The 13,471-nt window shown below is 38.3% G+C and overlaps 2 protein-coding genes across 6 annotated transcripts in view; one reads left to right on the top strand and one right to left on the bottom strand.

Annotated features, from left to right (window-relative positions):
- Positions 1-13,471, top strand: part of TASP1 (taspase 1) — a 275,170-nt gene that overhangs the window by 123,955 nt on the left and 137,744 nt on the right. The gene's annotated exons all lie outside the window — the stretch shown is intronic.
- LOC132505447 (replication protein A 32 kDa subunit-like) lies at positions 3,015-3,915 on the bottom strand. The gene has a single exon (XM_060123553.1). The coding sequence runs from the start codon at positions 3,910-3,912 to the stop codon at positions 3,136-3,138; it is 777 nt and encodes a 258-aa protein (XP_059979536.1). The 5' UTR covers positions 3,913-3,915; the 3' UTR covers positions 3,015-3,135.

The following is a 13,471-nucleotide window of genomic DNA, read 5'->3' as shown; positions in this document are numbered from 1 at the left end:
TGACTCAAAAGGAATGGCCATTTTTAAGGATTTTGGTGGATATCGATGAATTGTATCGTTTTTTTCTTATTAAGAAATAAGTTTTTAAAAATTGCATTATTGGATACATATAAAATAATGTACTATATATGTAAGTTATGAAACAAAATGAAATCAAATTCCTTGAACTTATCATTAGCTTAAAAATGAACACAAGTAATAGTACTGTATCCTCTTCTATTCTTTCCCAAACCCCTGCATCTTCTCCGGAGATAACTACAATCCTGAATTTTGTGTATCTTTTTTTTTTTTTTTTTTTTTTGCTTAAAAAAAGTTTAATCAGATATGTGTGTATCTCAAAACAGTATATTGTTTAGTTTTATGATTTTTTATTGAGCCGTAGGAACATGGTATTATATGGTCCTCTGTGATTTACTTCTTTCACTAAATATTATGTTTCTGTAGTATTTGTCCATATAGTTGCTCTGTAAAATTAAAAAAAAAATTTTAACTTTTAATACTTCATTGTGTATTGACAAATTGATACTTTTATTATTACAAAATATTCTTTATCTCTAGTCTTCTTTGTTTTGATGTTTACCTTGCTTAACATTAATATAGTCACACCAGCTTTCTTATGTTTAGTGCTTGTCTGGTATATTATTTTCCACCCATTTTACTTTTAGTCTATCTTGTCTTTATATTAAAGTATGTTTCTTATAAACAAACTGGGTCCCTCCCCTTTTAAAGTTAATGCACATTGATAATCTGAGCCTTTTACATGGACTGTTTAGTCCATTTACACTTAATGTAATTATTGATATGATTGGGCTAAATCTACCATCTTGCTTTTTGTTTTCTATTTGTTCTTTGTTTCCTTTGTTCCTCTGTTCTTCTTTTCCTGTTTTCCTTTGGGTTATTTTTAATATTTCATTTTATTTTTCTCTATTAACATTTTGTTATACTTTTGTGTATTATGTTTTTTGTGGTTGCTCTAGAGACTACACATGCATCATTAATTTACCATAGTCTGCTTTAGAATAATAATATATTACTTCACAAACAATGTAAGATTCTTTCAACAGTATAAATCCATTATTTCTTTCCCACCCTTTGAGGTCTTGGAATATATTTTAATGTCCATATTATGTTATAAATGCCACAGTATCTCATCATTATTTATTTTTGCTTTAAATAGTCAGTTGTCTTTTTTTTTTTTTAAAGTTTTTTTTTTTTTTTTTTTTTTTTGTATTTTTGCGGTACGCGGGCCTCTCACTGTTGTGGCCTCTCCCGTTGCGGAGCACAGGCTCCATACGCCCAGGCTCAGCAGCCATGGCTCACGGGCCCAGCCGCTCCGTGGCACGTGGGATCTTCCCGGACCGGGGCATGAACCCGCGTCCCCTGCATCGGCAGGCGGACTCTCAACCACTGCACCACCAGGGAAGCCCTCAGTTGTCTTTTAAAGAAATTTACACCCATGTACACACCCAAGTACACACCCACACATGCCTAATAGCTTTAACGTTTTTTTAAAAAAAATTTACCCAAGTAATTTCTCTTTTTGGTACTCTTTATTTCTAACATCAGTCTTCTGCTGGTATTATTTTCCTTAGAATGCCCTTTAGTATATTTATAGTTCAGATCTGCTGGTGATGAGTCTTCTCATCTTATTCTATCAGAAATGTCTTTATTTCCCCTTTATTTTTGAAGGATATTTTCTCTGCATAGAGAATTCTATATTGACTGTTTTTTCCTTCAGTAATTAAAAATGTCATTCCATTGTCCTTCTGCTGTTTCTGGTGAGAAGTTTTATGGTTGTCCCCTTGTATGTCTTTTTTTTTCCTGCCTATTTTTAATATTTTATCTTTGGTTTTCAGCAGTTTGATTATAATGTCCCTAAATCTGTTATTCTTTGTGTTTATCCTTTTTGGGCTGAGCTCCTTGGGTTATTAGGTTGATGTCATTTGCCAAGTTTGGAGGATTCTCAACCATTATATCTTCAGATATTTCTTCTGCCCTGTTCTCTTTTCTACTTCTGGGATTGCCATTGTATGCATTATCCTGTAGATATGGAGAGCTTTGTTCCATTTTTAGTCATTCTTTACCTCTCTATGTTTCAGTTTGGATAATTTATTATGACTATTATTAAGTTCACTGATCCTTTCTTTTGCTATCCTGTTTGCTCTTTTTTTTTAAAGCAGTTATAGAACTTTTATTTGCATGTTACACCTCATTAACTTATCTCAGAATTAGCTGAGATGATAAAGTATTAATTATTACAGTGTAAAAAAAAATAACATTTTTACAAGTTACTGCAATAGTAAAACTATTTTATTAAACATATGAATGTACTTATTTTGTACAAAACACATATCTTTCTCTCTGCCCCATGAAGCCACCATTCTAGAACCCCATGCTTATAAAAACACTTTGGCAGCAATTATGACAAGGTGAAAGAAAGTGCAATTCTGAAAGTAACAACACATAACCAAAGTGGGGAACAAAAACAGGCAGAGGTTAATGGGCTTCGTGGCTAGCTCTCTGCTGACAGGCCCTAGTCCTACTCTTAACAGGAAACAATTCAGGAATAAAAACTCCTGAGTATGCTCAAGATGCTCTTGGTAGCATCCCTCTTCCAATTCCATTTATCCTGATATTGTAACTAACTAATTTGTAACTTCTTTAAGAAATTCCGCCCTGGTTTACATCCCTGTCAGTTGCCCATATCCCTCTGAGCTTCAAAAACACAGAAGAGGGGCTTCCCTGGTGGCGCAGTGGTTGAGAGTCCGCCTGCCGTTGCAGGGGACACAGGTTTGTGCCCTGGTCCGGGAAGATCCCACATGCCGCGGAGCGGCTAGGCCTGTGAGCCATGGCCGCAGAGCCTGTGCGTCCAGAGCCTGTGCTCCGCAACGGGAGAGGGCACAACAGTGAGAGGCCCACGTACCACAAAAAACAAAAACAAAAACACAGAAGAGTAGTAAGTTTCAAAAGGATGTCAATTGAAACCTTTTATAGATGAAACCTACTTCCTAGAAGTCAACCTGCCAAATATATGCACAGCTGGAGACGAGAGATTGTGTAAAAAGTCCAGCTGGAAAATATCTCAGGTACCCAATTAGATCCAGTCATTCTGCGTCTGTGGATTTAAAATGAGCATCATCCACAATAGATGTGTCCCTCATTGCTTAGAAAATCCACAGCTTGCTTGATTGAGGCTACAGTCATGTGTTGGAGCTGATTCTTGAGATCCTGAAAGTTCAATCCTTCAGGCCTTGGGCAAGCCTTAATCAAATTCAGTACCTGGTTCTGGGCCACAGTGAGGCCATTTGCTGGCATGAAGCTATTCCCACCAAAGTTCCCGGTTTCACCCATTCCTGGATTGCTGATAGGTGCTCTCCCTGCTGAGGGTTGGCTGTTAGACTTGCTCAGCATCATGTGTCCATTGACTACTTCCAGTATATGTGTGGTGAACTCATTCATATCCTTCAGGGGCATGATCTTAAAGGCTACCAGGCTTTTCTTGTTCTGAAAAGATCTCAGATGACCAGCCACTTTCACATATGTTTCTGGAGGAACCACAGTGTTTTCACTGCTGGCATCACCTGTGTCAACCCACTGGTGAACATCCATGGGTGCAGCCGTCATGTCATCTGTTTTGTAAACAATGTTGGTTGCAGCCTTCTCTGCATTTCTGATTATCCCCACAATAGTGACCTGTGAAATCTCAACATTTCCAATTTTGAACACTTCATCAACCAGAGTAGCAGAAAGCAGCTGAGATATGGTACCGGGTACAATATGCTGAGCTCGGGCTCTAGATTTCTTTTCAGCCTGGGAAGGTGTCAGTGATCCAGAGCCCCCAGGGAACTGTGTGTAGCCTCCGGCTCCCCCAAAAGAGGAACTGCTATAGCTTTCAAATCCACTGGTCCACATCTTCGTCACGATTCCCTCAGGAAAGAGTTCCAGAAGGTTCCGGCCTGGTGGGTTCCCCTAACCGCCTCCTCCTATTTGCTCTTAAGCCCATTGAATGCATTTTCATTTTGGATATTATATTTTTTATATAAAGTGTTTCTATTTGGTTCATATTTGAAGATTGTCTCGCTGAGATTTCCCATATTTTTATGAAAATTTCCACCTTTTCCATTAGATAGTTACATAAAATAATTATTTTAGTTAGTTTAAGGTTTGTGTCTGATAATTCCAGCATCTGGGCCATTAGTGGTCTGCTTCTGTTCACTGTTCCTTCTCTTGTTTATAGGGCATGTTTTTGGCTTTTTCATTTATCTCATAATTATTGATTGTATGCTAAAGATTATGTTTGGAATACAGACAAGACTGAAGAAAATATTTGCCACTAAAAAGGGACACACTCCTTTTTACATACATCTGCAGTGTTATTTGTAATTGAGTTGGGGCTGGGTATTCTTGCAGCAGTGGATACAATTCACTCCTGGCTTTCGATATTTCAATGCTAGTATTAGGATTTACCATTAGGCAGAGCTTGGGATCTGAATACCAGCAAAACTCCTGATATCTCTTTATGTTATTTATTGTTCACCTGTCAGCTTTTGGAATCACGGGGAAGCTTCTCTCTTTCTCTCCTTCTCCCTCTCCCTCCCCCTTTCCCTATCCCTCCTTTATCTTTCTTTCTTTTTTTTACTGCTTTGCCTTGGGTGATAGCTCTATGCATCCAGGTAGGCAAGGAGGCTGTCTTTTAGCTTTCCTGTTCTGTTCCCAGCCTTCAGCAGCTTCTACTTTACACTTATGGAGGACCTGTGTGCCTGAGGGTGTGGATATCTTTCAGCTCCCCAGCCCTGCCCCAGGAAGCCCTGCTCTTGGTGAGGACCTACAGGAAGGAGTCAATGAGTGAAATCAGATTTGCTCAGTGAATGGGGCTTCTCTGGATTCTAATTCATCCTGTCAGCACCTGTGGTCATTTAAAGTTTGTTAAATGACTAGTTCAGCTAGTTTCTCCTTAACCTTGTCTGTAGCATTTCTCCTTTCCCCACTGCCTTCTGGGTGATAAAAAAGCCATTGGCCTCTTCTGTCATAGGAAAGGCTTGTCCCTTTTGGGAATTTAGTTCTTTGAGGTATTTTTGCATCGTTATCTCTCTGAGTTTTTAAAAAACTGTAGTGTTGTAGCTTAACTGGCTTATTGGTTCTCATTGTTAGCGTGGCTCTTGTTGGCTTTTGTTGTTAGGGTGGGGGTGATAGACTCTTGTAGATTTCTTCATCTTAACTAGAAGTGGAAATACAAGTGATCAGTTTTGGTGGCTTGCAAGACATGGTAAAGAGTCTGGAACCTTTTTATTCTTTTGGCTGGTAAAATTGTTCCATCTCTTGTCAATGGAAGCCACTTTAAGCTGGCTTCTGTGGTCTTTGCCATGACGATCTTTGATAGCTTCCTTGCTTTTCAGTAGAACAAGATGCCTCAGGCTCCTCTTGGTCACTTCTTTAGCCAGACTCAGAACCAGTCATTTTCCCAAGGATCCCTATTTCTTTTTAACAGGACATGGTATGATTCTAATATGATAACCTAATTTTATTATTTTCACTGTAATTTCCATGTTAGCCTCTGGGTAATGATATTGTCACTGTTGCTTTCTCATATGGAGTTCATGGTCTCAGCAGTAAATATTTTTATTGGAAATCAAAATGAAAGTTTAGCCTACTGGTTTATAACTATATGCTTGTAGATTTTTAAATAAAATGATAGCTGTGTGGGTTCTTAATCTGGGGTTTGTGGACCCTATGGAATCTATGCATGGGTTTTCGTGGAGAATTCTGTGTATTGACTGAAACTTTAATTTTAGGCAAAGATATATCTTTTTTTCTCATAACTTTGGGGAAATTAGGAAGCATAATCTTAGGTAATTGAATAAAATTGTAAATAAATTTCTTGGCTAAAATAAAAAGTTAAAAAGTAATACAAGTGTGTGTATTTCCTTCTTTTACTAACATTATTTCTTAATAATAGTGTCAAACGAAAACCTTGAAAAATGCTAAATTTTATATTGTCTATTTATTTGCCTTTTGCTGCATGTCTCATTTGATGTGGTCTACCTGTTTTGCTTTTTCCTTCTTTTACCTGCTTATATGATGGTTATGCTAGTTGGTGGTAGGAAAGCTTTGGGACCATTTCTTTATTCTTATTCCTTAATTTCTACTCTGATCTAGACAAATGAATATGATTACCATTTTCCTTTCCACCTTCAGAACTTTTCTGCCTTTCTTAAATCTCAGAACCACCCTTGATGCTGTGTTGAGTAGAGAAAGGGATAAGCAATGACTGGTGAACAGATTTAACACTTTTTTTCCATCTTATTTCACAAGGCCTCTAAACACTGAATGTTGTTTTTAAATTCTGAGTACAGCTTTGAAACTGATGAAATGATTTATATATTGCCTCTCTTTTGTACAGAGCAATTTCTGAGATGTAACTGAGATGTTACTGAGATGTAACATCAACTCAAACTTCCCTTTTCGGCTTTTAAAGAGGCCCTGGCCATTCAAATCACCCTCATAAATCACTTCTAAACTTTGTCATTAGGAAAATTATTAATTAAATGTTTAATATATTGGTTGGCTTAGTAGTTATAAATTTACAGTATAGTATAACTGTCTTGCTTATGTTCTTTCTGTCTGTGGGCTTCATACTACATATATAATCAATATGTGTGCTGAAATATTTATTTTACATTACATCACATCTACATTATTGTAGATGTTTACAGCTATGTCTTGGCTTTTTTTTTTTAACTCATAAAATGCACATTATGGTTTTGATGCAAAATGAAATCTCCACTTTTAACATTATTCCTTTGGGACTGTTTAGTGATTGTTTTTAGGATGTCATGGTTAAAATTGAGGGCTATCTACAGTCCTAAGTATTGGTATCAGTATTTGTTGTGCTACTTATCTGCAGGTAATTATTACTTTGATCTTTATCATGGATTCAGGTTTTTGAGGCTTTTGAGTTTTCTTTGCTTGTATCTCCTTTATTTGCGTGCTGATATTAGCCTTATTTCTGCAGTGGTGGACTATCTTGAAACAATTATATTAGAGTTACAAAACTTGGATTTTAGACTCTTAGCTCTTCCACTTCACTTTTCTTATTTGTCAGATTGGGATGATAGTACCTTCTTTGCAAGTTACTTGTAGGGCCTTTAAATGATGACATTTGTGAAAACCCCAGGTACACGGTAGTTGATCAGTTAATGGTGAATCAGTGAGTCAGTGACTTTTTCTCTTCCCCCTTAAAAAAGAAATAGATTAAAAAAATAATCTAACTATACTATATCATGAATTAACAGCTTTTTAAAAGGCTTTTCTCCTAAGTGGTCAGTTCATTGCAAGCCTCTTAACTAAATTTTACCGAAAGTTATTGAAATTCCAAAAGTACTTCCAGCTATAAAATTTTGTCCTGAGGAATTTGAAATCATTTAAGCTAAGCCATTTATTTTTTCCAATGAGGAAACTGAGATACGGAGATCTTACGTGACTCATTACAGGTTCCACAGCTGGAGGTAGTTCCCCTCACCTCCCTGATGGAACAGAAATCCAGATAGAAGCTGTACAGGAGCAGCAACTGAACATGGCCAGCAGTGCTGCTTCTGTGATGGCTGCTGCTCTAATGAAGTTCTCAAGTGGAGAGAAGTCTAACGCTCATACATGTAGTATGTTTTCCAGACAAATGCAATAGTAGCAATAGGGGCTCCAATGTAGCCAAGGAACACCACTCCTTCTGGGGTGATTTTTCTGATTCTTTCTGCTGCCTGGGACCATGTGTCCCTGGTGCCCTGATGAGAGTGTTGTATTTAGATAACTAAATTGAGAAAATTTAGAGCAGAAAGCAAGATCCTATTTCATCATCTGTATTCATGCTCATGAGTATTGGATAAGTTCCCACACTGAGATGTGACTTTGACAAAGAGAGGGGCCCAGGGAAAGAAGAAGTGACTCAAGCTTTGGGGTGGGCACCTCTGTGTTGTTAACCACAGATCTCTGACACTCTGCTGTGACAGATTGGATCAAGGATTTTCACACTCCTGTCTTTTTTTTTGAAACTTTTTTGTTTGTTTGTATGTCTTAGTTTCTTTGAAATAGATTTCAGTCTATGAAAATATTTGCATTCGCAAAACTGGAATTCTTCCCATTTATGCAACTTGTTCAGATAAATCTTTTGTGGTTTGGTTATACCTTCTCAATAAAATTGATACTAGTATAATAAATAATAAATATGAAGCATTTAGTGTATTTAGCATATGCCTAGCACTGTGCTCTACATGAGAGATTTTCCTGTTTAATTGTCACCATTCTAGTATATTTTTCTGTATTTTAAATAATTATGAAAGGCTAAAGCACATATCAGTTGCATCCTAGTTTGTAAGAGAGGTCTCTAGGAGATAGTTGTAAAATTGGTTTTTCTATTGGTTATTTATTATTTATTAAAAAAAATCGGAAAAGCCTGAGTTGTTTTTGATAGATTATTGTAAATATCCAAAGTATGCTGATGGTTACAGGTTAGAGAGAACTGAATACTGGGGAGACACTAAATGTGTGTTGGGAACCATACCCTTTGGACTAGACTGGATCAGACATCTTCACTACTTATTCCATCTCTTTATAAAGCTCCTTATGTTTTCTTCTTGTATGTAATAGGTTCCAGGTTTGATAGCCATGGGGACATTGTGAAGACTGAAATCACATGTGTTCTATCACTTTTAAGGCAGCCCTCTCTTTAATTTCACAAGACAGACTTGAAAACCAGAAGTAACCCAACTCCAAAATTGGCAGTAAATCCTCTGACAGGGAAAAGGTGACGTACTGTGTAATAAATTCCTTTGTTGAAAAAGAGATGTTGCAATAGTGGAAACTGAAGTACCAAATGTTTCCTTTTAGATTTGGAAAGGCCTTTCCTCATTACTTATCTGTCCCTGTGGACTTCTAACAGGGGATGTGTTGAAAGATTTTTCAGATGCCCACTTGCCGCAGTGAGAGTGGATGGCAGCGTTTATAAGATGACATAAATACTTGAAGATCATCAGGAAGCCTTGGAGATGTGTAGTGTGCCAGGGGTACTGAATGTGAGCTTTTGTTGCTGCTGATCCTGCTCTGGGATGCAGGCCGCCTGGGAATGTGGGTTATTTCTCTCCTGTGAATGCAGCTTCACTCTCCCTCTCTGGGGGTCTTTGTATCAGAACTGAGGTTAGAGTGGTTTAGAAGAAATAAAATCTCTAGAAGAAGAGAAAGATCTGTGGGATTAGGATTTATAGTTAAAAATCCTAATCTCATTTTTAGGTCCTCTGGAGGAATTATATCCTAATCCTCTACCATTTAAACAGTCCATTAAAACCCTACATTAAAAACTTGACACATAACGGCCTTTTAATTTTCGTTTTGTAATAATCTGGCTCATGCCCACCACTGCTGCCACCACTAAATGAGATGAATATAAAACAATTAAAAATTATCTTGAGATGCAGTGAAGATATATCTTAAATGTCAGCCAAGAGTTGGTAAGTTTTCATGTTTCTCTGTCCTTATTGCAAATGCTTTTCAGTTTGCCACTTAACCTTTTGGAACTAAAATGTGATTTGACAATATGACTTTATTGGGCTATTATGTTACATATTTTTAATTATCTTAATTTGAAGGCTGCATCTATCACTAATGCTGAAGTGAAAATACCAAATGTGTGATGGAGGGCGGATGAAATAAAACACCTGGAGCATTCTTCACGAACTCAGATATAGGGCAGTGAAGTGTATGGGACCAAATCCCATAATGGGAGACCCTGCCTTGCCCTTTACTATTGTACCTGAAGAGAAAGTATGGTGAATGCAGGAGTGTAGCATTGATGTTGGGCATTGAACCTCTTGGGAAAAAAAGATAGGTGTTTATTATGGAAATTGGGAAAAATAACAGAAGGAATGCATAACAAACAAAAATCGTGCATAACCCATAATCCCTGGATAACCACAGTTAAAATGTTTCCTACCAAACTAAGTGAAATCTTTATCATATTATTTGTTTTGTTCTGATAATGAAAGGTTTACCCACGTGATCGTTTTGACCCTAGGTGAGAGCTCAGCTTTCTTGGAAGCAGCAGCTTTCAGAATTGCAAGTCAAAGGCTAAACTCCTCTTTAAATGTATTCTAGGCTCTCAGTGATGATTGTCAGGCTAGCTGGGAATCACCTTGTTCTAACAGAAGCAAAATACAGAGAAAAGGATGAGGAGAGACAAGAAAGTGATAGCTAATGGTTTTTCTTAAGGCAGTCATTATCCATTGCAGTATGAAGTGCTTACTCAGTGCCCAACCCCACGCTGAATGTTTTACGTTTGTTGTCTCATTTTGTCCTTGTGAGGTAGTTACTACTCCCATTCCCCATTTTCACAGTAGAGGAAACTGAGGCTTAAATAAAGAGTCCCAGACTCAACTCAGCCGGATTCAAACATCAGTCTGACTGCCGAATAGAAAATACTAACCCTTACTCTACAGGACTTTATGGCCTTAAGGTAGGGAGGGTGTGTGTGTGTGTGTGTGTGTGTGTGTGTGTGTGTGTGTGTGTGTGTGTGTGTGTGTGTGTGTGACAGAGGGAGAGGGAGAAGGAGAGGGAGAGGGAGAGGGAGAGAATGAATGAGAGAATGAGAAAATTGAATACGTAGAACACAGAAGGCGACCCTGCTGCTTAACCCACAATTCTCAGGTTTTTCCTTTAGTAAAGATACAGAAGCTCTTCTGTAACGTAGGCCAGAGTGTTCACTAGAGAAATGATGGCGTTGTTGGAAACATCAAGATGAGGAAAAAACAAAGATACTCTATTAACTCTTCTAGTTTCCCAGAGTTGGCAACTTTTTCTGGATTCTAAACAAACCCACAAATAGGCACTCTAACGATGGCCTCGCGGAAGTGGTTTCACATGGCTCAGGGAAGTGGTCGTCCTTTACGCGGATAAAAGGGGCTCTTAAATATCTAAGACTCCGTTTTCAGGCATCATAAGGATTTATTTTAATCAAATCAGTCTTATTTGTTCAAACAAATTATAAAGAAATTTGGTTTTTGGTAGAAATTAAACATATCATGAATTTTCCAAAAGAACTCAGTTAAGATAAATGTTATCAAGCCAAATAATCTTTTTCATGTCTTCCTGCTAATGGTGTCTGATAAATACATCTACATGAACTTATCAGAAATTGTATTTGACTCAATACAAAGTTGTATGTTTGAATGGAAGAAGTCGTCTTCTTTCAATGTAAAGTTTTCTGAGCCATTTTCTTTCACCAGCAAATGGCTATCTATATAGATTAAGAATACATTTGGTACATGTCTCTTTTTGAATTATGGTTTTCTCAGGGTATATGCCCAGTAGTGGGATTGCTGGGTCATATGGTAGTTCTATTTTTAGTTTTTTAAAGAACCTCCATACTGTTTTCCATAGTGGTTGTATCAATTTACATTCCCACCAACGCATATATATAGAATCTAAAAACAAAAACCAAAAATGGTACTCATGAACCTAGTTGCAGGGCAGGAATAAAGAGGTAGACATAGAGAATGGACTTGAGGACATGGGGTGAGAGGGGGAAGCTGGGGCGAAGTGAGAGTAGCATTGACATATATACACTACTGAATGTAAAATAATTGGCTGGTGGGAAGCAGCAGCATAGCACAGGGAGATCGGCTCGGTGCTGTGCGATGACCTAGAGGGGTGGGATAGGGACGAGGGGAGGGAGGCTCAAGAGGAAGGGGATATGGGGACATGTGTATGCATATGGCTAATTCACTCTGTTGTGCAACAGAAACTAGCACAGTATTGTGAAGCAATTACACTCCAATAAAGATCTATTAAAAAAAAAGAATGCATTTGGCCCCAAATGTCGCTTGGTGGTTGAATGGATAAGCAAAATGTGATATGTACATACAGTGGAATATTATTCAACCTTAAAAAGGAAGGAAATTCTGAAACATGCTACAATATGGATGAGCCTTGAGGACATTACATTAAGTGAATTCAGTCAGTCACAAAAGGACAAAAGGGTATGATTCCACTTACATGAGATACCTAGAGTAGTCAAATTCATAGAAATGGAAAGTAGAATGGTGGTTGCCAGGGCTAGAGGGCAGGGGGGATGGGGCAGTTGTTGAATGGGTACAGTTTCAGTTTGGGAAGATGAGTAAGTTCTGGAGATGGATGGTGGTGATGATTGTACAACAATGCGAGTAAAAATGCCACTGAATTGTACACTTAAAAAATGATTAAATGGTAGATTTCATGTTATATATATATATATTGTACCGAAAAAAAGAAGAATTCATTTGGGCTTAAAAAAGAGAACTCAATTATAGTGGCTTAAACAGATTTTATTTTCTTTTGTTTTAAATCTCATGTAACAAGACACCTCGGAGGAGACTGGGGCTGGTCGGGCTACGCAGCAATGCTGTCTGGTACCTGGGTCTGTCCTTTGTCTCCCACCTTCCTCAATGGGTAGGCCTTCCTGCCCATGAATGTCACCCCCTGCTCACAGGATGGCATCTGCACCTCGTTTAGCTGTGCAGGTGCAGGCATGGGAAGTTGGATTTAGTCAGATGTTGCAGAGACATTTAGCATAGTGCTCCCTGAATATCCATACACTCCTCTGTGTTTCACAGCGCCCCCCCCACCCCCCGCCCCCGCCGCGCCCCGTTGCAGTTGCCTGAGACCATGTGGCTATTTCTGGCCAGTGGACTAGCGTGGAAATGATATGTGTGACTTCCAGGCTAAAGCTGTAAAGTGGCCCTGGGTAGCCCTCTCATTCTCCTGGAGGGGATATGATCCAGGAGGTGCAGTTATAGATGATGGAGCCTCCATTAGCCTGGGTTTGTTCCTGAGTGACTGTTGGAAGCACATTCCCTGGTGACCCAGGTACAACTTACAACATTAATGAAAAATTATATTTTTGTTGTGTTAAGCCACTGAGATTTGGGGGGTGTTTATTGTTGCAGGCTCGTATAGTTATTCTGACTGATACTCCAGCGTGGGCTTTTGCCAGATAAGTTTGATGAAGTGAGCAAAACATGGAGGCTTTCAGGAGTAAGAGAAAGGGTATAAGTTGATGAAGCATGGAATTTTAGTTGGATAAGGAAGGAAGTGAGGATCTAAGGGCAGTGAGGGATAGTTACAAAGCAGCAGAATTAATGGGATGGCACTTTTGGTGAGGTAGAGGGAATGTTGGAATTAGAGTAGTCAAGAGATGAGCTGGAAAGTTAGGAGGGGTGGGATGACTGCAGCTGGGACTATGGAGAAGTTAATGTTATTGATTGTGGCAGAATCGTGGGAGTGAACTTATAAGGCAGTGTGGATAATTTGAAGAGAGGATTTCAGAAAATCCAGAAGCTAAGGTATTGGGTAATACCTAATATTTTAATATCTAGTATATATTAAAATCAGTAAGAATTATGACAAGGTATAGTGTTGCACAGAGTAGAAGTAAGCTGGGAGCTTAAGTCTC

This window comes from Lagenorhynchus albirostris, chromosome 15, assembly GCF_949774975.1.
Source record: "Lagenorhynchus albirostris chromosome 15, mLagAlb1.1, whole genome shotgun sequence".
NCBI classification, from domain to species: Eukaryota; Metazoa; Chordata; class Mammalia; order Artiodactyla; family Delphinidae; genus Lagenorhynchus; species Lagenorhynchus albirostris.
The sequence above is the reverse complement of the archived record's forward strand: the minus strand, read 5'-3'. Positions and strand labels throughout refer to the sequence as shown.